At 39.0% G+C, this 25,094-nt stretch overlaps 1 protein-coding gene across 1 annotated transcript; it reads right to left on the bottom strand.

Annotated features, from left to right (window-relative positions):
• Positions 1-10,192: 10,192 nt before the first annotated feature.
• On the bottom strand, positions 10,193-24,478 carry LOC146488826 (uncharacterized). The gene is made up of 13 exons (XM_085112443.1): positions 24,334-24,478; positions 23,408-23,545; positions 22,256-22,444; positions 20,291-20,413; positions 18,841-18,963; positions 18,204-18,314; positions 17,123-17,209; positions 15,978-16,109; positions 14,324-14,449; positions 13,364-13,516; positions 12,336-12,461; positions 11,692-11,808; positions 10,193-10,606 (listed from the first exon to the last, which is right to left on the bottom strand). The coding sequence occupies exons 1-13, from the start codon at positions 24,422-24,424 to the stop codon at positions 10,476-10,478; spliced, it is 1,647 nt and encodes a 548-aa protein (XP_084968569.1). The 5' UTR covers positions 24,425-24,478; the 3' UTR covers positions 10,193-10,475.
• Between the last annotated feature and the right edge of the window lie 616 nt (positions 24,479-25,094).

Here is a 25,094-nt window from a genome sequence, read left to right as displayed (position 1 = left end):
TTTGCACTTGAAAATGATTCCTAAGGCGTTTTGTAACACTCTGAGATCCTTAGGGACATAAACAGGTGAAAAATGCAGACTTCAAAATTTGGCCATTTTTGACCAAAAACCCTGGACTAACCCCTTAAAAAAAGTCGATTTTTGGACGAAATACAAATATTTTTTTAAAAGCGTCCAATCGAATCAGTGTGTCCAAAAACGTCCCTTGAGACACTTTTTAGGCCTCCCGAGGGACCGGGGACAAAGAAATAGCCCACAAAAGATCAAGTCAGGGTGAGAGTTAAACAGAAAATTCTTTGTCAGGGCGTTTTTTGCACTTAAAAATGATTCCCAAGGGCGTTTTGCAACACTCTGAGATCCCTAGGGACATAAACAAGAAAAAACTGCAGACTTTAAAATTTGGCCATTTTTGACCAAAAACCCTGGACTAACCTCTTAGAAAAAAGTCGATTTTTGGACAAAATACAAATATTTTTTTAAAAGCTTCCAATCGAATCAGTATGTGCAAAAACCTCCCCTGAGACACTTTTTAGGCCTCCCAAGGGACCAGGGACAAAGAAATAGCCCACAGAAGATCAAGTCAGGGTGTCAGTTAAACAGAAAATTCTTTGTCAGGGCGTTATTTGCACTTAAAAAGGATTCCCAAGGGCGTTTTGCAACACTCTGAGATCCCTAGGGACATAAACAAGTGAAAAATGCAGACTTCAAAATTTTGCCATTTTTAACCAAAAACCCTGGACTAACCCCTTAGAAAAAAGTCGATTTTTGGACGAAATACAAATATTCTTTTAAAAGCTTCCAATCGAATCAGTGTGTCCAAAAACGTCTGCTGAAACACTTTGTAGGCCTCCCAAAGGACCAGGCACAAAGAACTAGCCCACAAAAGATCAAGTCAGGGTGACAGTTCAACAGAAAATTCTTTGTCAGGGCGTTATTTGCACTTAGAAATGATTCCCGAGGGTGTTTTGCGACACTCTGAGATCCCTAGGGACATAAACAAGTGAAAAATGCAGACTTCAAAATTTGGCCATTTTTGACCAAAAACCCTGGACTGACCCTTTAGAAAAAGTTGATCTTTGGACGAAATACAAAAATTCCTTGAAAAGCTTGCAATCGAATCAGTGTGTCCAAAAACGTCCCATGAGACACTTTTTAGGCCTCCAAAGGGACCAGGAATAAAGAAATAGCCCTCAAAAGATCAAGTCAGGGTGAGTGTTAAACAGAAAATGTTTTTGTCAGGGCGTTATTTGCACTTAAAAAGGATTCCCAAGGGCGTTTTGCGAAACTCTAAGATCCCTAGGGACATACACAAGAAAAAACTGCAGACTTTAAAATTTGGCCATTTTTGACAAAAAAACCCTGGACTAACCTCTTAGAAAAAAGTCGATTTTTGGACGAAATACAAATATTCTTTTCAAAGCTTCCAATCGAATCAGTGTGTCCAAAAACGTCCCCTGAGACACTTTTTTGGCCTCCCAACGGACCAGGGACAAAGAAATAGCCCACAAAAGATCAAGTCAAGGGAAGAGTTGAACAGAAAATTCTTTGTCAGGCCGTTATTTTCACTTAAAAATGATTCCCAAGGGCGTTTTGCGACACTCTGAGATCCTTAGGGACATAAACAAGTGAAAAATGCAGTTTTCAAAATTTGGCCATTTTTGACCGATACCCTCTTAGAAAAAAGTTGATTTTTGGACGAAATACATAAATTCTTTGTCAGGGCGTTATTTGCACTTAAAAATGATTCCCAAGAGCGTTTTGCAACACTCTGAGATCCCTACGGACATAAACAAGGGAAAAATGCAGGCTTTGAAATTTGGCCATTTTTGACCAAAAACCCTGGACTTAAGAGATAAAGAAAACCCACAAAAAATCAAGTCAGGGTGAGCGTTAAACAGAAAATTCTTTGTCAGGGCGTTTTTTGCACTTACAAGTGATTCCCAAGGGCGTTTTGCGACACTCTGACATCCCTAGGGACATAAACAAGTGAAAAATGCAGACTTCAAAATTTGGCCATTTTTGACCAAAAACCTCGGACTAACCTCTTAGAAAAAAGTCGATTTTTGGACGAAATACAAATATTCTTTTAAAAGCTTCCAATCGAATCAGTGTGTGCAAAATCGTCCCCTGAGACACTTTTTAGACCTCCCAAGGGACCAGGGACAAAGAAATAGCCCACAAAAGATCAAGTCAGGGTGAGAGTTAAACAGAAAATTCTTTGTCAGGGCGTTATTTGCACTTAAAAATGATTCCTAAGGCGTTTTGTAACACTCTGAGATCCTTAGGGACATAAACAAGTGAAAAATGCAGACTTCAAAACTTGGCCATTTTTGACCAAAAACCCTGGACTAACTTCTTAGAAAAAAGTCGATTTTTGGACGAAATACAAATATTTTTCTAAAAGCTTCCAATCAAATCAGTGTGTCCAAAAACCTCCCCTGAGACACTTTTTAGGCCTCCCAAGGGACCAGGAATAAAGAAATAGCCCTCAAAAGATCAAGTCAAGGTGAGTGTTAAACAGAAAATTTCTTTGTCAGAGCGTAATTTGCACATAACAAGGATTCCCAAGAGCGTTTTGCAACACTCTGAGATCCCTACGGACATAAACAAGGGAAAAATGCAGGCTTTGAAATTTGGCCATTTTTGACCAAAAACCCTGGACTTAAGAGATAAAGAAAACCCACAAAAAATCAAGTCAGGGTGAGCGTTAAACAGAAAATTCTTTGTCAGGGCGTTATTTGCACTTACAAGTGATTCCCAAGGGCGTTTTGCGACACTCTGACATCCCTAGGGACATAAACAAGTGAAAAATGCAGACTTCAAAATTTGGCCATTCTGCCAATCGAATCAGTGTGTGCAAAATCGTCCCCTGAGATACTTTTGAGGCCTCCCAAGGGACCAGGGACAAAGAAATAGCCCACAAAAGATCAAGTCAGAGTGGGAATTAAACAGAAAAATCTTTGTCAGGGCGTTATTTGCACTTAAAAATGATTCCTAAGGCGTTTTGTAACACTCTGAGATCCTTAGGGACATAAACAAGTGAAAAATGCAGACTTCAAAATTTGGCCATTTTTGACCAAAAACCCTGGACTAAGCCCTTAAAAAAAGTCGATTTTTGGACGAAATACAAATATTTTTTTTAAAGCGTCCAATCGAATCAGTGTGTCCAAAAACGTCCCCTGAGACACTTTTTAGGCTTCCCGAGGGACCGGGGACAAAGAAATAGCCCACAAAAGATCAAGTCAGGGTGAGAGTTAAACAGAAAATTCTTTGTCAGGGCGTTATTTGCACTTAAAAATGATTCCCAAGAGCGTTTTGCAACACTCTGAGATCCCTACGGACATAAACAAGGGAAAAATGCAGGCTTTGAAATTTGGCCATTTTTGACCAAAAACCCTGGACTTAAGAGATAAAAAAAACCCACAAAAAATCAAGTCAGGGTGAGCGTTAAACAGAAAATTCTTTGTCAGGGCGTTATTTGCACTTACAAGTGATTCCCAAGGGCGTTTTGCGACACTCTGACATCCCTAGGGACATAAACAAGTGAGAAATGCAGACTTCAAAATTTGGCCATTTTTGACCAAAAACCTCGGACTAACCTCTTAGAAAAAAGTCAATTTTTGGACGAAATACAAATATTCTTTTAAAAGCTTCCAATCGAATCAGTGTGTGCAAAATCGTCCCCTGAGACACTTTTTAGGCCTCCCAAGGGACCAGGGACAAAGAAATAGCCCACAAAAGATCAAGTCAGGGTGAGAATTAAACAGAAAATTCTTTGTCAGGGCGTTATTTGCACTTAAAAATGATTCCTAAGGCGTTTTGTAACACTCTGAGATCCTTAGGGACATAAACAAGTGAAAAATGCAGACTTCAAAATTTGGCCATTTTTGACCAAAAACCCTGGACTAACCCCTTAAAAAAAGTCGATTTTTGGACGAAATACAAATATTTTTTTAAAAGCGTCCAATCGAATCAGTGTGTCCAAAAACGTCCCTTGAGACACTTTTTAGGCCTCCCGAGGGACCGGGGACAAAGAAATAGCCCACAAAAGATCAAGTCAAGGGAAGAGTTGAACAGAAAATTCTTTGTCAGGCCGTTATTTTCACTTAAAAATGATTCCCAAGGGCGTTTTGCGACACTCTGAGATCCTTAGGGACATAAACAAGTGAAAAATGCAGTTTTCAAAATTTGGCCATTTTTGACCGATACCCTCTTAGAAAAAAGTTGATTTTTGGACGAAATACATAAATTCTTTGTCAGGGCGTTATTTGCACTTAAAAATGATTCCCAAGAGCGTTTTGCAACACTCTGAGATCCCTACGGACATAAACAAGGGAAAAATGCAGGCTTTGAAATTTGGCCATTTTTGACCAAAAACCCTGGACTTAAGAGATAAAGAAAACCCACAAAAAATCAAGTCAGGGTGAGCGTTAAACAGAAAATTCTTTGTCAGGTCGTTATTTGCACTTACAAGTGATTCCCAAGGGCGTTTTGCGACACTCTGACATCCCTAAGGACATAAACAAGTGAAAAATGCAGACTTCAAAATTTGGCCATTTTTGACCAAAAACCTCGGACCAACCTCTTAGAAAAAAGTCAATTTTTGGACGAAATACAAATATTCTTTTAAAAGCTTCCAATCGAATCAGTGTGTGCAAAATCGTCCCCTGAGACACTTTTTAGGCCTCCCAAGGGACCAGGAATAAAGAAATAGCCCTCAAAAGATCAAGTCAAGGTGAGTGTTAAACAGAAAATTCTTTGTCAGGGCGTTATTTGCACTTAAAAATGATTCCTAAGGCGTTTTGTAACACTCTGAGATCCTTAGGGACATAAACAAGTGAAAAATGCAGACTTCAAAATTTGGCCATTTTTGACCAAAATCCCTGGACTAACCTCTTAGAAAAAAGTCGATTTTTGGACGAAATACAAATATTTTTCTAAAAGCTTCCACTCAAATCAGTGTGTCCAAAAACCTCCCCTGAGACACTTTTTAGGCCTCCCAAGGGACCAGGAATAAAGAAATAGCCCTCAAAAGATCAAGTCAAGGTGAGTGTTAAACAGAAAATTTCTTTGTCAGAGCGTAATTTGCACATAAAAAGGATTCCCAAGGGCGTTTTGCGACACCCTAAGATCCCTAGGGACATAAACAAGAAAAAACTCCAGAATTTAAAATTTGGCCAACCCTGGACTAAGCTCTTAGAAAAAAGTCGATTTTTGGACGAAATACAAATATCCTTTTAAAAGCTTCCAATCGAATCAGTGTGTCCAAAAACGTCCCTGAGACACTTTTTTGGCCTCTCAAGGGACCAGGGACAAAGAAATAGCCCACAAAAGATCAAGTCAGGGTGAGAATTAAACAGAAAATTCTTAGTCAGGGCGTTATTTGCACTTAAAAATGATTCCCAAGGGCATTTTGCAACACTCTGAGATCCCTAGGGACATAAACAAGTGAAAAATGTAAACTTCAAAATTTGGCCATTTTTGACCAAAAACCCTAGACTAACCTCTTAGAAAATAGTCGATTTTTGGACGAAATACAAATATTCTTTTAAAAGCTTCCAATCAAATCAGTGTGTCCAAAAACGTGCCCTGAGACACTTTTTAGGCCTCCCAAAGGACCAGGAATAAAGAAATAGTCCTCAAAAGATCAAGTCAGGGTGAGAGTTAAACAGAAAATTCTTTGTCAGGGCGTTATTTGCACTAAAAAATGATTCCCAAGGGCGTTTTGCAACACTCTGAGATCCGTGGGGACATAAACAAGTGAAAATCACAGACTTCAAAATTTGGCCATTTTTGACCAAAAACCTTGCACTAACCCCTTAGAAAAAAGTCGATTTTTGAGCGAAATACAAATATTCTTCTTAAAGGTTCCAATCAAATCAGTGTGTTCAAAAACGTCCCCTGAGACACTTTTAGGCCTCCCAAGGGACCAGGGACAAAGAAATAGCTCAGAAAAGATAGAGCCTGGATAAGGGCAAAAAAAATTTTCCAATTCTTTGTCCATGCGTTAATTGTACCTAAAAAGGATCCTTACGGGAGTATTTCAACACGTCGAGATCCAAAATGTCATAAAGAAGTGAAAAATGCCAACTTTAAAATTTTGCTATTTTTGACCAAAAACCGCGGGCAAAAAGTCGATGTTTAGACGTAAAACAAATATTCTTTTAATTTTTTCTAGTCGAATCAGTATGTCCCAAAACGTTCCGTGAGACACGTTTTAGGTTTCGCAAGGGACCAGGCACAAAAAAAATTAGCCCAGAAGAGATGGAATTTAGATAAGGGCAATAAAGGAAATTCTTCCAATTCTTTGTCAGAGCGTTATTTGCACTTAAAAATGATCTCTAAGGGAGGTTTACGACACGCCGAGATCCAAAATGACATAAAGGAGTGAAAAATGATAACTTTAAAATGTTGCCATTTTTGACCAAAAACCGTGGGCTTACCCCTTGACAAAAAGTCGATTTTTGTACGAAAAATTAATACTCTTTTAAATGCTTTAAATCGAATCAGTATGCCCCAAAACGTCCCATGAGACACGTTTTAGGTCTCCCAAGGGACCAGGGACAAAGAAATAGCTCAGAACAGATGGAGCCGCCTGAATACGGGCGAAAAAGAAAATTCTTCCAATTCTTTGTCAGAGCGTTATTTGCACTTAAAAATGGTCCCTAAGGGAGTTTTACGACACGCCGAGATCCAAAATGACATAAAGGAGTGATAAATGCCAAGTTCAAAATTTTGCCATTTTTGACCAAAAACCGTAGGGGTACCCCTTGGCAAAAGGTCGATTTTTGGAGGAAAAAGAAATATTCTTTTAAATGTTTCCAATCGAATCAGTATGTCCCAAAACGTTCCCTGAGACACGTTTTAGGTTTCCAAAGGGACCAGGGACAAAGAAATAGCCCACAAAAGATAAAGTCAGGGTGAGAGTTTAACAGAAATTTTTTTGTCAGGGCGTTATTTGCACTCAAAGTTGATTCCCAAGGGAGTTTTACGACACGACCACTAGGGACAGAAACAAACGAAAAATGCCGACCTTAAAATTTGGTCATTGCTAGTCAGAAACCATGGACTTACCCCTTGGAAAAAAGTCGATTTTTGGACGAAATACAAATATTCTTTTAAAAGTTTCCAATCGAATCAGTGTGTCCGTAAAATTTCCCCTGAGACACTTGTTAGGCCTCCCAAGGGACCAGGGACATACATAGTGTATAGTATCAGGATGAAAATTGGGCCACAATCCATAGTGCAGCCCATAAGGAAGAAAAATTTGTTTAAAACTTTAGTGTATTGTATTAGGACAAAAATTAAAGGCAAAATCGAAGTGTACAGTATTGGGATACGAAGTAGGACAAAAACCATGCAAAGGGTATAGTGTTTGTTACAAATTAGGCTAAGGATAAAAGGGTATTGTATAAGAACGAAAATTAGGCCAAAAACCAAAGCACATAGTTTTAGGTCGAAACAACGGCCAAAAGTCAAAGTGCATAGTTTTGGGAGAAAAATTAGGTCAAAAACCAAAGTGTATAGCACTAGAATGAAAATTAAGCCGAAAACAAACGTGTATATAGTCCTGGGGTTAAAATTAAGCCAAAACGCAAAGTGTATAATTTTATGATGAAAAATAGACCAAAAACCAAGGTGTACGGTGTAAGACTGAAAATTAGGCCAGAAACCAAAGTGTTTAGTATTAGGATGAAAATAAGGCAAAAATTCAATAGTGTATCGTATTATGATAAAAAGCAGGCAAAAATCCATAGTGTATAGTATTAAAATGAAAATTAGGCAAAAATCCATAGTGTATAGATTAAAGGATGAAAATTTGGCAAAAATCCATAGTGTATAGTATTAAAGGATGAAAATTAGGCAAAAATCCATAGTGTATAGTATTAAAGGATGAAAATTAGGCAAAAATCCATAGTGTATCGTATTATGATAAAAAGTAGGCAAAAATCCATAGTGTCTAGTATTATGATGAAAATTAGACAAAAATCCATAGTGTATAGTATTATGATGAAAAGTAAGCAAAAATCCATAGTGTATCGTATTAGCATGAATATTAGGCAAGAATCCTTAGTGTATAGTATTAGGATAAAAATTAGGCCAAAATCCGTTATGTATAGTGTTAGTATGAAGATTGGGCCAAAATCGATAGTGTATAGTATTAGGATGAAAATTTTGCCAAAATCCGTAGTGTATAATAGTAAGATGAAAATTGGACGAAAATCCATACTGTATAGTATTAGGATAAAAATTAAGCAAATTAGAGTGTATAGTATTAAAATTAGATAGAATTAATTTTTTGTGGAATTCTATTCTAATTGTGCACACTCCTTATGACCAAGAGCGGAAGAAATGTTCCCGAATAGATCAATCGTTGCGAAAAATTCGAGTGTTTTTTTCTAAACCCGTATTGGATGCTACACAGAATTTCGAATTCGTAAAGGTAAGCAAAAATGCGATTGTGTACAATCCTCGGTAGGAATTTCGAGAAGCAAGGAAGAATCGGGATAGGCCTGTAGTTGGAAAAAAGCTTTATCACCAGGTTCAAAAATAGGAGCCAAGCTAGCAATTTTCATTTCAGTTTATAGATTGCTTAACAACATATATAGGAATAAGCATTAAAATCATGCAATCAGTCCTTGTACAGATCATAGTAACAAGCGACAGATCCCAACCAAAAAAGTGCCAATCAACTGTAAAAGCCCATGCCCAGCGCGTTTCGTACCCAGTGCCTACCACTGTAAATGTTCAGCGGCAGCAGCCTACCGCTGTAAATGTTCCTAAGCGCGAGTAATCGAGAAAAGAGGTTGTATATCGGATAGGATTGTATATCGGATGGGATTGATATAAAAAAAGATATTAATAATGTTTTGAAAAAACACACACAGACACACGCGCGCGCGCGCGCGTTTCGGGTATATAACCCTTGCTCAGTGTGGAGAAAACCGCTTTTTGTACTAAGAATCTACCTCTGTGCACATGCATGTTACTAAGCGCGAGAAATCGAGAAAAGGTTGTATATCGGATATGATTGATATAAAAATAAATATCAAAAAGTGAAAAAATGGTTTAAAAAAACACAGACGTTTCTTCAGTGTGGCCATGTCATGCATCTCCAAGGAACTTTTCTTTCACCGTTCATTATAAAAACGTCACAATAGCATCTTAACGTCCCACGTGCGTTTCATCCCGTTCCTCGTGGTCGCTACGAAAAGTACAAAACGAAAAGTACAAGACAAGGTAAGATCCTTTTCTTTCTGAAATATTCGCCGCATCCTTGGTAGGATGCCCTATAAACACCTGGGACTGGTAGCATAAAACGTTTCTAACGGCTGTTAACAATTGTTCCGAGACAAGAAGGTAATGTTTGGCAACTATACTTACAGGTTCCTGTAATCTTAACATGATTAATGCAACCCAGTAGGGTGCCTAAGGGCCTAAGTCGACGCACTATAATCTTCGATTACTACTAGTATTATGATGAATATTAGGCAAAAATCCATAGTGTATAGTATTATGATAAAAAGTAGGCAAAAATCCATAGCGTATAGTATTATGATGAATATTAGGCAAAAATCCATAGTGTATAGTATTATGATAAAAAGTAGGCAAAAATCCATAGTGTATAGTATTATGATGAAAAGTAAGCAAAAATCCATAGTGTATCGTATTAGCATGAATATTAGGCAAGAAGCCTTAGTGTATAGTATTAGGATAAAAATTAGGCCAAAATCCGTTGTGTAGTGTTAGTATGAAGATTGGGCCAAAATCGATAGTGTATAGTATTAGGATGAAAAGTTTACCAAAATCCGTAGTGTATAATAGTAAGATGAAAATTGGACGAAAATCCATACTGTATAGTATTAGGATGAAAATTAAGCAAATTAGAGTGTATAGTATTAAAATTAGATAGAATTAATTTTTTGTGGAATTCTATTCTAATTGTGCGCACTCCTTATGACCAAGAGCGGAAGAAATGTTCCCGAATAGATCAATCGTTGCGAAAAATTCGAGTGTTTTTTTCTAAACCCGTATTGGATATTACACAGAATTTCGAATTCGTAAAGGTAAGCAAAAATGCGATTGTGTACAATCCTCTGTAGGAATTTCGAGAAGCAAGGAAGAATCGAGATAGGCCTGTAGTTGGAAAAAAAAGCTTTATCACCAGGTTTAAAAATAGGAGCCAAGCTAGCAATTTTCATTTCAGTTTATAGAGTGCTTAACAACATATACAGGAATAAAAATCATGCCATTAGGCCTTGTACAGATCATAGTAACAATCGACAGATCCCAACCAAAAACGTCCCAATCAACTGTAAAAGCTACAATCGAAATCAAACCAGTCTAATTAACAAAGTCTTACTGGTACACTAAAAAAAAAATAATGGGCGAATCTAGCTGACTGCGAAACGAGTTCAGTTTTAAGTGGGACAGCATTTAGCAAAAATGGAGAAACGAAAGAGCAAAGGAAAATATCAAGCATTAGACGTCACTGCTTGTGTCGTGAAGGACAGGCATCCAACGAATCCAACGAGTAAAACACTGGCATAACTGCTGAGAGAAGATTGGCCGGCAGCGACCGTCGGCTTAACTTCGCGTCTTAAACCTGGATTTAAAAATGAGAAATATATGAGATGTTTTTTGAGATGTTTTTTACCACTTTTATTTAGTTTTATTTAGTTTTTATAGATATTTATTTGTCGGAAAGCGTCTCGCATGGGTACTTGTGTCCTGTTCGCGCTCTCCACTTTAGGAAGTGTCATATGTTTTCTTATATATGTTTCTTTTCTTTGTGTTATGATTCCCAATCCTGGATAAAGCTGACAAAGCAAAATAATGTTCAACTTGCGTTCCATGCAACGTTTGCTTTGGTTTGTTTTAATACGCGTCTCTCGTGATTTGCCTTTAATTTTGAAAACTCGTTAATAATTCATAAGCCCATTGACCTATCAAATGGTCGATAAAACATCACATGCAGTGGTTTTATATCCGATAAAACCTCCTCCTTATTAGTATGCGGTATTTAATGTTTTTTCTCGTATGCTAATTTCCAACGTTCATAAAAGCATCATTGTTATGAACTCTCTTGACACACGCTTTTCCAGGAATGTTTTTTAAGCCGTTCAAAAAACTCGCAGCACATGTTTGTATCGGGTCTAAAACCACTCGGCTGCACCTCATGGTTTTAAATTCCGATAAAACACTGCTGCTGGTGTTTTAAACATTACTGTGAAAACTGCTCGACTGAACACACAGAAGGAAATAAACTCCTAAACGGTTTAGTTTTGTACCCTGAAGAAGGCAGCATTGCCGAAACGTCGGTTAAAACTCTCTTTACAGCGTCGATTTTATAATCTTTAAATTCTTATTAATTAACTTCGCTGCGCAGTATTTCACTCTTTATTACGGAAGGAAATAAACCGTCCCTGTTTTTGTTGCTGTATGTATCCGTAATAATACGTCCGTCACATTTGCCTCAATCATGATCATGCCACCAAAAAAACAGAAGCAAGCAGACTCTATATCATTTCTCTGGTCAGAATCCACGGATGTGAACTTATTAACCTAACTTAATTAACCTTTATATTTCGTGAGGCGTCCACAAAGTTAGTACGAGACATTAGCTTATACTTCTCTGTTTTTTGCCTTCAAAATTTCCTTTCTGTTTTGTTGTTGTTATTTTTTCATTACCTGGTGGCAACACACAGCGTCCTTGCTTGTTCCTTTTATGTCCTCTTTTACATCTACATTTTCCATAGCGACAGTCCTCAGTTTCACTGTCACAGTTACATGCCCCCTTAATTGTCCCTAAAAATAGCGAAAATATTGTTAGATTTTTTTAGCCGTCACTGTTGCAGTAGTAATGTGCACTTTAATACTGATTGTTTCACTTCCAAGTCTAATCAAGTTTTAATCACAATAATATTAAGCCCCCAAAATGTAAAACACGTCTTCCCCGAAAATAAGACCCTGAAAGAGACGTTTGAACAAATAGAAGCCCTGGGCTTCTACTCAGAAATTTGAAGTGTGCTAGGATGCTCTCTGTTTCCTTGACAACCAGACCAATTTTACACCAGGAGACCAAACCATTACAGTCAGGTAAAAATGGCAAAATCTACAAGTATCCATTCCCCCAGACTGTATAATGGTAGAATTTGTTGTACTTATTTGGCTGTCTTTTGAGGTGTACAATGTGAGATGTACGTAATCAAAAGAAAATGAAATCGTTTCTTGGTCAAACTCAAAGTTTTGTAAAAAGTCTCAAAAACCATGGCCAAAATAGAGCTTTGAACAGACGGTGTCATAGTAAGCACTCATCTACAAAGCATGCTTACCAACACAATGTCCATTCTTGCTCTCAGTGAATCCTGGGAGACACGGTACGCAAGTGTACGAACCCATAGTGTTTTTACAGCGGTCACCAGAACACCTGGATTCGCCTGTTAAACATTCATTGTTGTCTGTATTGGGAGAAAGTATCATCTCGTATTGCAACATGACACAGACAAGACTGTTTGCTTATAGTTACTACCTTAAGCGAATCTAGATCTTTGTTGTCCTAACGTAAGTCACACGTCTCTTCAAAGGGAGCAGAATTATCTCTCTTGCTTATGTTTTAGTCAGCAGTATAACGGGAGGTTTTTTTGTCTTTCGTAAACATGTCATTTTTCGGTTGATACGAAATCACAGAAAGAACTTATTTTGGCGTCGTAAAAATAAAGTTCAAGAGAAGGCGTGCATTAAAAGCGTCATAAAAAATGGATACTTTTTAAGGAATTGTGAATTTTCATCCTGACCGCTTGTATCTTTCAAATGTTCCCTTCGGGATAATTTTTTTAAGAAACGATCATTGTCGACTCATTTTTACCCATAGTTTTAAGAAACGTGGACCAATTTGTGTGTCTTGGAATGTTAGCAAACATTAGCGTTTTGTTCATACTGCTATACGATAGTTTTAATATTACAGTTTTCATTTGTCAGATAGAAGTCCACAATTTTATTAGTTATATGTAGTATTTAGTGCTACCCCCTTTAAATAAAGGACTCAATTTTTAACAGAGCAAGTCAAAAGATTTTTAAGTAAATCATTAAGCCCTGAATATTGCACATCCTCTCTCAATTCAATTCAGTCTTTATCATAAGGTTATCAATTTCTTAAGATAGTTGCAGTCAACTCCCTTTGTTACGGACAGTGCAAGTAAGTGTCCGTAACAGCGGGACTAATTTATTTCAATCAGACGCCTCTAATATGTTTTTGCCACCAATTTGCTGCAGTTCATATTATCGGGGTGTCCGTAATAGCGAGGTGTCCGCAAGGCGAGAGTTGACTGTACACTGGACCAAAACTGTTAAACTCTTTTACCTTCGCAACTTGTAACTTTCTCTCCGGACCTGATTGCCTTAAAACCTTCACTGCAGAAGCAGTCATAGGATTTGGATTGGCTTTGACTTGGGATTGCTTTACAATTGCTTCCAAATGGACATGTCATACCTCTCTTATCGCATTCATTCATTACTGAAATGAAGAGAAAACTTTGCCTCGTTAGATAATTAACAATTCACGCCCGTACCACAGGTATAGGACCAATTAAATATTTTCTCATATTTGATACTGGTTACATGTTTCCCTGTGCATAACATTGATGCCACATTTTCTCGCATCCCCACACGTTTTCCTGCACTGCCACACCGACTAAATGTTATCCTGTAGTTTTTAATATTGCCCCACTTGCACGTTTTCCTGCGATGAATACTAGCAGCAAACATTTTCCCGCACTTGGTACCGGCTGCACATTTTCCCGCGCTTGCATTGGTACCAGCTGTACATTTTCCTGTATTTGGCATTAGCTGCAAACATTTTCCCATGCCACTGCCACATCGGCCACACAATTTCCCGCGCTTGGCACCGATTTGCACATTTTGTTGCCTTTGTAGTTTTTGCGTGATTTTGCTTCAAGTTGTCATTAGAATCTGATTAAAAAATTAGCGTTATTGCTGTTAATTGAGACGTGTTTACTTGAGTAAACTCGCTCCTAAATATCTTTTCTTTCGTAACTGTTTGTCCCCTCATAAGCTATGGTAAACTACTTTTCGTCGTGGGGTCTTTGATTTTATAAACATGACAACCAAACTGTTGGTAATATCAAATTAGCCGCTTACACATCCAAGGTGCAGTGTAGCGCTCCAGGCGTCCGTATTGTCAATGAGCGAGCTAGGCGTATTCGTCGGTAATGCAGCCCGAAGTAGTGGAGAAGATATCTTGAAGGGTTTTTTTTTAATTACAGCTTGTAGATGAAGAAAACACAAAACGTGATATACTTACAGACACACTTGCCAGTCCAGTCCAAGCGATGATCTTTCTTGCAAATGCACTCATGTCCACCAAACGTGTTCTGACACACAGCGTCATCTGGGCAAGCTTTCTTATTCTCTTTGCATTCGTCTATATCTGCGATAAATATTCCGCATTCGCGCAATGCGGCGATCAATTTAAAACTCGATTGAACTTGTTTTGAACAATGGCTTGTCCAAATACCCGCCTCCCCTGGCCAAAAAGTCGTTTAAATGTTGTACTCCTAAAGCGCTCCAACGCCGCTACTGAGACCGGTAGCAAGACCAAAATTTTAATCGAGACAGTAGTGAAACAAGAAAATTCAGCACAGCACGACAAAAAACAAAAACAGCAATGTGCGTTTCCTTAACGGCGATAAACTCAAGCGCTCGCCATAAACTTTAATTAGATTAATTTGACAGCAGATAAATTAATGCGTATAGCTCGACTCGCTTCTGGGGAGAATAAACTTCTTCCGCTCTATCAGATAGCCAAACTGTGGCTGGCGATCGCCAAAATCCTTCCTTGCCTATTTAAAATCTTTCTAAAATCATTGCTCGAGAACCTTAATGTTTTCAATGGAAAGGTTGTAACAACATTCCAAATGTCTTGAACATGCTGAGCTTGGAAACGTTTACCGAAGCAACTACCTCGGTTGTCTCTACCGCGGCTATGGGTCTCGGGGCCCTTTTATGGAAGACTCGACAGTACAGATTGAACTTTTTAATCCCTATAGTTGTTGACATTGTCTGAAGACACGAAACAGTTTTCGGCCGTGGTAAGTAATCGGGATCTTTTGGAGAGACGGGCTCTGTGGTCCGTTTGTGCAAATTCCCGATTTTTTTCAGACCCGTTTCGTATTGGTCGGTGGCAGTTTTTCGTACAAACTAGCCACGTGTGTTTCTCCATTTTGTAAAAGTGAGCATTGTGCCCTTAAGATAGTTTTCAGGCCTGAAATGCTTTAGGGAATTTTGAGCACGGAACCCCCTGGCCGTTTTATTGAAAAACGTTTCTCTTTGTTACTGTCCGTGATAAGGTGTCCATGAGGACAGGTTCCATTAATGTAGAGCGGTTTAATTTATAATTGACTCAGTGGTTGAATACTCGGGTGAATTTATTTGTGAAAGGATGAGTGAATACTTAGGTTAATATAGGACTGAATTTATGACTAAACAGGGGGATTTTGTTACTGATTTTTAGTTGAATATTGGGGGAATTTTTGGTCTCATTTGTGAATGAAGGTTAACTTTGTGTGATTGTATGAAAATGTATGAAAAGATGGATGGGTACATTCAGGACCGGTATAACTGAAATAACGGATAGTGCATTCATAGGGTGGGGTAAATGAGCTGAATGTATGGGTATATGGTTAATGTAATGGTTATAAGTGAAGTGATGGGTGAGAAGATTGTAACAACTTTCAACAGCTTCCTGTATCTGATAAACTTATGGGGAAAATGAGAGCCTGATTGTGGAAGTTCGAATCAAGGGTTCAAACCTTGTTGATCTTGAGGATTTAGAATTTTTCCTTTGTAGAGTCATACTCATTTCCTACTGATATTGCAGCTAATACTATCGTACACTTTATTCTTCCCAAAAATTGGAAGATAGTAATATCACTAACAAAGTGAAGATGCTTGCGTACCTTCACATATCCTGTCTTGACCTTTATTTGCCATTCTAAGGCCTTTAATGCAGACACAATCATAAGTTCCATTTTTTTCGCAGGTTGAGAGTCGAGGACAAAACTTGCCTTGTTTCTCACATTCGTCTAAAGCTGAAATGATTGTTTGTGAAAATACATGAGAAATCAACAGGGTACCCAATTTCATGCAGCAGAGCGCCAGCCAACGACTTTTAAAAGTTAGTATACTGACAGAAATTAGTACTGACTTTCTTCCCATAAAGAAAGGAATTAAATGGTGCATAGTTTTAAGAGAATTCAAGTTGGAAGGTTGTTTAAAACTGCGGCTACCTTGTATTGACTGCTTTCACACTTCGTTATAAAAATGATGGGTTTTTTGTAGCAAGTACTTCGAAGTTCTAAACCAAGCAAAACTAATGGTTCTGTCAGGGAAAGAGTAGCAAGCTCTTTAAGGTCTCGTTCACAATAATCCGGATAAAGTTGAAAACGCATAATTTTTCATGTGAATTATTGTGGACGGGGCCTTAGCCAATCTGTAGAGCAAAGATCCTTTTTGATGGTCGCAAACACCGTTTTAGGGGGGAGGGGGTGGGAAGTAGTTGCCAGTTGCTTGATATGAGAAAATTCAGAACTTAAGTCCCAGAAGAGTTCTACGTGTTTCCCGGCTAAAGCCTATCCAAGAATTAGGTTGTCACAGACTTTTTTTCTTACAAATAGACGTTACCTTTGTTTGTAGGTAGAGGTAAAGTCACATTACGGCCTAAGTTTCGCAAACGAGCGGAGCTTAACCCGACTTCTGTAGCATGAAGCAACTAGGAGTATTGCTACTCTTTCATGGATGGGATACTAGTCCATATCGCAGGGTTAACCCCAGCAGTATGTCGCCGGTACCCATTTATACTCCTGGGTGAAGAATGATAATGTGGAGCAACCAAGCCTCGAAACACCCCCCTTTCCCGCCCTCCCGATCTTCCTACGGTCCGATTGAAAGTCCCACGCTACCGCTTAGACCACTACACCACTGCGCCTCCTTAGTTTAAAGGTAACATTCTTGAGTGATACTTCCACGCCAATGTAGAAAGACATGGCAACTAACCAGCCAATCAGCATGACTTATGGAGTGATAGCACTGACAGTGCACTTACCAGCGCATTTTTCAGGAAACAAAGGATCAATCAGACAAACTTTGCTGTCTCCGCAGTAATTTTTACCTTCTGGGCAAGGCTGGTAATCTATGATCATAAACAAATTGCCAAGACTAGTATCAGAAAAACCTCAATGACATCCACTTGTTTTTAAGCACTTACAGGTATAGAGCGGTTTTCAATTCAGTGTTGTAAAACCAAAACCAAAGTAATTTCTCTGGCCAATCACAACAGATGTAAACAGCACAATCAGCCAATCAGAACGCAAAGCAAATACACGTAACCTGTATCAAGCGCGTGAAAACGCGCGCGACCAAGCACGATTGATTTTGGTTTGGCTTCCCATTGGTTGAGAAAATGGCAAGAGCTTTGCCGAGCAATCATAGAGTCTAGTAAAGCAAAACCACAGCAAACGCGAAATTACTTTCGACACTCAACTGAAAACCGCTTTAAAAGATCGACACAAGTACAAGAAAATCTTCTTCCTTATTCTTTTGTTTGTGCTTTTGGTTTGGCGGGACTCAGCATGAAAAAAGCGCAGGTATACTTTCAATCCAGTATTGCATATGTACATGCGAATGTTGTGTGTATCCCGTCATATTGACAGTGTAATACTGACTTTGAAGTGGAAACTAGGCTTAAATTAGACCCTACTATCTGGCCTACTGGACAGCAAGAAAGGACTGTGTAAGTTTCAAAGTAAAGGTTGAATGCAGTACATTGAAAGGATGCATCTTGCGAGCATTGAGCTGGAGACAACTCCCGGTTTTGATTACGTTGACTAAAAGTGGTATTTAACATGCAGTAATAAATTCTGGGTGTTACTTCTTGGAATTTTTGATGGGGGGTATGCCGACTAGTTGATCCAGACTAAAATTTCAGATCAAAACTTATGATTTTGTGTCTGTAAAATCCACACCCGTTTTCAGACTTTCAGCCCAAGATAGTCAAAATCTATACCCATTTGAAGACCCAAACGGATAGAAAACCATATCCCTTAGAGCTGCACATACTAGCCTACGTAAGGAATTACACCCCCCCCCCCCCCGCCGCCCCCCGCGAAAAGATTTTATAGACTCACCTCGGCATTGTTCTCCATTTCCTACAGTTTTTCCTTTGCAGATGCATTTTTTATTTATACAGCTGGCGTCAGCACCACAGAACTCATGAGTAGTGCAGTCAATTGGCTTTGCTAAAAAGTCAGAAAATCCTGTCAGGTTGTTGATGCAGCAAGGGGTAAACCGGGGGTAAACGATTCATTATGGTAAAATTTCAAGCACCTCCAGTGATTTAAAGAGTAGTTGTATTTGTTGAAAAATTACAAATCCCTGAAGAGCGGCTTGTTTTGATCAGTGTTCTGCACCAAAATTGTGGCTTGAAGTGAAAAAAACGAATTTAACGGCTTGCCGATTACATCAACCTCGTTTCCATGACTTTTCCCTGGGAACGAGGTTGCGATTGCCCGAGCTGGCACGGTTACTGATAGCCTCCCTATCAGACGCTCTTCTGGCTTGTCACGCAATCTTTCCACCCCAATGAGGAAAGATTGCGTGACGAGTCAAAAGAGAGGGTGGCTATAGGTTACTGACGAGTTCGCGCGGATTACGTATTCAGATGACACACTGAGATGAGTTTTAGAACACCAAGAGAGGATGAGGTATCTCATTCTCTCTTAAGCACTGATAATAAATGAGGATTAGTTGTCTAGATTTGCCTACCAAGTTCACACAACCCTCCAGTCCCCACAAGATCGCCTTTGCACTTGCACTTTTTTTCAACACAGCTCGAATAGAAGGGGCAGTGCGAATCCTTACTGCAGGCGGTCTGTCCGTGTTCACCAACTGAAAAAAACACAAAAACAAAACAAAAGATAAAGTTTGCAGTTAACAATAACAACAAAAATAGGTACGCATTGCGTACATGTGGGTAGTGTTGTGCACGCGCTGTGGACTTGTTTTCACTCACTCACTCATTCACTCACTCACTCACTCACTCTTACATGACTGACGACATAATGAGTAGAGCACTATACAGTGCACTACCCACAACAATTAACTATATTTGCAGAACCGTAGATATAGACAGTGTAACTATAGCATACGTAAATTAAATTCCTAAATTATACTATTAGAGACCAATATGATGATTTCTCACGCAAATCAAGGCTGGAAACAATCTGTGACATGATTTGTGCAGGGGTTATCGACCTCTGGTTCCTCGGCATCATGGTTGCAGTGGTCGTCGAACTGTGGTTCATGGCACTATGGCCATACAACCTGAGCTCGACAGCCACTGTATCACTTCCCACAGCTACGCGGCTTTTAAGAGGCCAACATTTCGCCTGAAAAAACCTGAAAGTACTAACTTTAGCAATTTAGCACGCCATCAGAGCCTATCCACCTGGCTGACAGCAAAGGGACGTACAGCCCCGTACAGTAGGGTGAGGGTTTCCATTACGGTTAGCTGGGCATAATTCAAACGCTAAAACCAGTCTAGAAACCTTGGATTTAGGGTTAGGGAGATAGGATATGCATTTGTGAAGAAATCACAAGGAAGATGACAATATTTCTATACCTGGATTGAACAGCCAAGCTCAAAGCGTTATTAAAGGGGTTCATTTAGTGAAAAGAACCATATGCTTTAGCCGTCCGTCCCCGGGTGGGGAGGGGCGAGCGGTACCCCTTGGAATTTCTGATGAGAATGCGATGCTTAGTTATCCAAACCCTGGCAATGTTTCAGACCATAGAATGCAATTTTCCAGTATTCATCTGCCTTATAAAATCCATACCCATTTCAATTCAGATTAGTGTTGAATGCTAATCACAAAGCCGTTTCTAGTGCTTTTCTCTTGTAAATTGGTAGGTAAAACAACCTACCAGTTTCCAAAGGAAAATCCTAGGAACGAGGTTATGTTAATCACAGGAGAAATGTAGTGTAGAAATAAATACCTCACTCTATGGTTTTTCCCACTATATTAAGGTTTGTGTTACATGAATTAGCTATTTCATCAGCACGATTCTGTAGATTAACAGTTCAAAAATAAAGACAACGTTCGAAAAAAGAAACGCAAAAGTGAAAGCGTACGCTCTACGATCTCGTGCCTTCCATTTTCATTTATATTTTCTTTAAAAACTCGCTTTCCTTTTACTCTGATCAAATATCACTTACCTAAACATTTGTCGCCGTTCCCTACGTAGCCATCATTGCAATAACATTTGTTCTCCAGACACTTAGCAAACTCGTTACAGTTACGATCAGTAATGCAGGGTGTGTGTCCATCTTTATCGACAACTGTATAAAGAACAAAGTAAAAATATAGAGCCGTTTGCTATTTTATTCCCTAAAGGTTCATCTTATCCCGTCCTCAGATGAGTTCTACTTACCACGCGCACCCTGTGATTGGTTAAAAACAACTCGCGCCAATTTCACAGCTGATCAGAAGCCAAACCAAAACTCATCTCAGTTGTTTCACGAACTGAGTCTTACCGCACTGGCCTCCGATGGCCCGAGAAGAATTTTTAAAATCCGTTGTCTATCCATGGGCTGTAATTCTTAATGAACTGATTAGTCTAATTTGGCTTTTAATATTGTTAAGTACTCATACGTTAAAGTACGTTTCAACTTTCAAAACTCTTAAAAATCGAATTTCTGGTTATAGGTATACGGTGCCCGTAAAATAGGTTTTCTAGCCCGAGATGTTTTCAGGAGTTTTGCCTAGTTACATGTATCCTCTTCCAATATTATTATTATCTTCAGGCGCCTTTGTAGCGCATGGATACTAAAATATTTTATTAAAGTAGCCAATATAGGACGCAAACTAAGCCTTCGGTGCTAATAAGAAGTCTTGCTTTAAGGACGGTTCCTAGTTTTGTTGCTGCGCATAAGTTCTGCGCATCTCGAGATACTCGGGGTTCCTATTGGTGGTACCTACGAATACATGGATATTTTTGCGCGGAGAAACTATGCGGAGAAAGCAGAACTTAGCAAGTGCTCTTGGTATCCATAAAGAAAATTGGGGGTAACTATGCATTTTTCAGAGATAATAAAGCTTCAATTTGGGAAAAACATGCCACAGCAACATTTTCTTTTCGGATTCCAGTTGTACTTGCTAAGATTTGCTCTTCCCGCATAGTCATAAACTGCGCAAAAATATCTCTGTATTAGTAGGCACCGCCTTTAAGTATAATTAAAATTTGCCGAAATGGAATTACAGCTTGAATCTCCAAGAGAACTATGGGATGTTCTGCCTGGCCCCGAGCCCGTGACCACAACTTGTAAAATAACATCGCACCTCAAACTTCTTAAAAACACGGTTAAACTAGTTAAACTAGTGTTAAACTAGAAAAACTTGTGTCTCTTACAAAACATGTTAGCCATTATCACTAGTCCTTATCATAATCATGGATTGACAAGGACTTTGAAATCTAGTCTGTATTAACATGATTAAGTGCATACCTTGTAGTAACCCGACCCCAATTGGGGCCCCTAAATTTTCTTCCCCAGAGAAGGATATGTGAATTTCCCTTAATTTATTTTCGTCTAAACGGAAGTTGGTTTGCCTAGACGTCAGCAATAGGTCAGTGTGACTTCACAGGAAGTCAACTAAGCGTGCCAACGTCGCATTGTGTAATGGCGGAAGTTGAATATTCAGTATGGTTTTCCTAAGTGGCGTTTACAGGCTTCTACATACGTTTGCGGACGTCTCAGAAAACAGACCCGTTTTCACGATTTCTAAAAAGAGCGCGCTTAAGTGAAATTCTCATATCACAAGGGCTATACTGGGGGTCTCCCTCTCCGCCATTATTTTCTCTTGAATAAACCTATATTCAGCAGACCCTTCTTTACGACGCTGCTCTGCACGTGCATAACACTTTTTGGTACATTTCTTTGCCGTCACTACACAACTAGGACGTGAAATTTTCTTAACACACGACAACTACTTTTTTCTTTCTCTTTCTAAACTTGGGTGCAATCTCTTAGACTTAAACTCCACGATTTTTCACATACACTTGACATTTTTGCTAATGCTCCCCTATTATGCCATTTTGCTACACGAAACCTGTGTTAAGCGGACATTTCAAGTACTTTCCTCAACGTTACACACTCTGAGATGCATTATCAGATTTTATTTACCTTTGGCGCTCATACAGAAAGGGAGCCCTGCTCTTCCAAAATATCCCGGAAAACACTTGCACATCCTTGGCCTGTGACCGTTGACGCGCCACACACAGTATGAGTCTCTGTAAGCTGGCATTGGAAACGAGCCGGGCTCTCCACATTGGTCGTGAGTACTGTACATTTCTTTTGGACACCCAAGCCAGCCTGTCAAAAATTCATAGTCGCAGCAAAAATAACTTATTACAATTTTGCGCAGAGTGGCTTTTAACAGAGTGTTTGGTGCTTTCCGTCGTTTTGTGATTGGTTGACTAAAAACTCGCGCCACTTTCTCAACCAGAAACGAAAAAAACCTTAACCAATTGTGCTTTGCCCAAACGCGTTTTCCCGCCCCTGGCGCCCGAAAATGCCTTTGCTTCAAGTTAATCTGATTGGTTTATTGCCCTGTTTGCGTCTGTTGTGATTGGCCAAAGCAATTACTTTGGGTTTTTTATAACACTCGGTTGAAAACAGCTCTAATTACGTTTGCAATGTCATTTTCTTTTTTAAAAAAGAAAGAAACATTTTGGCCAGACAAATTACGTGCATACAAATATCAGAAGGTACTAAGGATATCAATACGGACAATAGCTAAATATTTCCTCTACTTTTCCTGCCATTGAAAATGCAGCAAAACGACAACTTTAGTGGAAGACACGCATCCATTAGAAAGACCTGACAAGCGCAATTGATAAGATATGGTATCCAAAACGTGTGCAAATATAGAAGGAACAAATAGATAACATAGTTTTGTGGCGCGTTTTGTTTACGAAATTCATCGGTGATAAAAAAGAGGTTGAATGTTGCTTTCATTGAGTTAATGTTGAAAATAAAGTTTCCTCCTTTTGTCCATAGGACTACAAAGAAAGACAGTAGTTGAACCCAGTACCCTCCGTATAGCTTCAGAAGCTCGGCTGACCAAGCCCTGGGAAGACTCGAGCCGAGTGAGATTTTTTTTAATTGCATACTTCTACAGGTAGAGCAACCGACTGCTATGTTAAGGGTCATAACTGTGTCTCTCGTCGGGAACTCCGATGCTCCTGATAAACAAATAACACATGATTGCATAAATATACCCATAGCTCCCAAGATCCTTCCCTTCATTTTTACACCCAATAACCGTTTACTTACGGTCCCCGTGACTTGAAGTCTCGCATCTTGTTTTACCGTCTCCAACCGCAAATTTTTCGATACAATGACACTCTCTCCAGATGCATCTTGCTTTTCCTTTCACGCAATCCTCGTCCGTTTCACATCTGCCCGGTTCAGCTGCAAAAATTAATAGTAAAAAAGGAACTGTCAAGAAAGATCTAATATGTCCTTTTACGCTTCATTTCTGCGGCGAAGGAATATCAAATAGGGACTTTAAGCAACCACGACGGCAACGCCAACGAAAACGTCTCTTGAAAATACATGTTGGCGTTATTTGCGCTACTTTGCGATTATTCTAATTCCTTCAACTTGTACAATGTAACGGAAATATTCCGCTGAATAGATTTGGTAGGAACGGTGTTTAAGCTAAGACAGAGAATGAAAAATTTGCCCTCATGTGCTCACGTTCTCCACAAAATTTTAAATTTAGTAATTTTACGTTGTTGTTAGGCCGAGCACGGTAAAGAAATGTACCAAAATTTTTAATGCACTTGTAGAGTCTTTGCTGTGCTCATTAAATCTGATTGTTTTATAACATTCTCGTTGCCGTTGTCGTAGTATCTGCTTAAACTCCCTAATGACTGAATTCTAAACGTTTAAGTCGATATAAGCAAGATATTATGTACTAGGTAAAATTATGTGGTTTGAACCTCGTTTGTATTCAAGGAAACCATGATCAGAACTGGATGTATGGCATGGGCTGTCGACCTTTTACTCCAGGGCATCATATCATAGGTGCATTGGCTGTCGACCTGTTGCTTCATGGCACAGTGAAGCCAGAAATCAACAGCCAATGCACCCTCGTCTCATGCCTGATTAACACTTTTGACGATTTTATAGGAAGTGTAATCTACTTTCGATAATGAAGATAAATAACCTTAATCTAAAATAACAAAAGTACTTACGGTAATCCGTCTTCGTGTAAGAAACTCCAAGTGAACCGCTGATGAAAAAGCAGATTAATAACAGGAGAATCCGTTTGGTGCAAGACCCCATGTTAGGGACGGCTCTTTGAAAGGTTCCTGCTTCTCTGTTTTCAATTACGTTTGTTTCGTTTAAATAAACATTCTAATTTAGACGACTGAATTCTAAAACAACCGAGATTCTAATCCTAATTCTATTTCTATTTCAAAACGTGAACTCAGTACTGTTGCACATTGAACGTGAGGTGTTCTCGATGGTGTATGTACTTTTAAAATAATTCACCCTAGTTAAAACATAGTTTCAACCAGAGAAAGGTTTTGTAGCGACCAATGTGGGCGACCAAAAAATAATCGTTAGTAAAAGTTAAGTATGTCGAATGCTGACCCATTTTCCAGTTTTTTTTTTTTATTTAAAAAAAAAAATCAAATTAATTTTTTTGGCCTTTATTCTGAGCCTCAAAAAATACCCGACAGAGAATAAATCGACTCTGATTCAAATGGCCAGCCCTGCGTTTTACAAAAGAGAGGCGTCTTGAAAACAGCTCGCGCACTATTGTCGTGAAAAATACCTACGTAAGCAACTGATTTCATGGAGTTTAGAAGACGGAATTACTGTACATTGTGACGACACAAGCACGCAGTAAAAAATAAACATCCGCCTTCGATGATCCTCTCTGACAAGCGTTTGGCGCATCGCGATAGTGTATTACAGACGTGACTTCCACCGGGCTTAGTTTCAACGT

Source organism: Pavona decussata, unplaced genomic scaffold (assembly GCF_977016875.1).
Source record: "Pavona decussata unplaced genomic scaffold, jaPavDecu1.1 SCAFFOLD_8, whole genome shotgun sequence".
NCBI classification, from domain to species: domain Eukaryota; kingdom Metazoa; phylum Cnidaria; class Anthozoa; order Scleractinia; family Agariciidae; genus Pavona; species Pavona decussata.
This window is presented reverse-complemented; position numbering and strand designations above follow the sequence as displayed.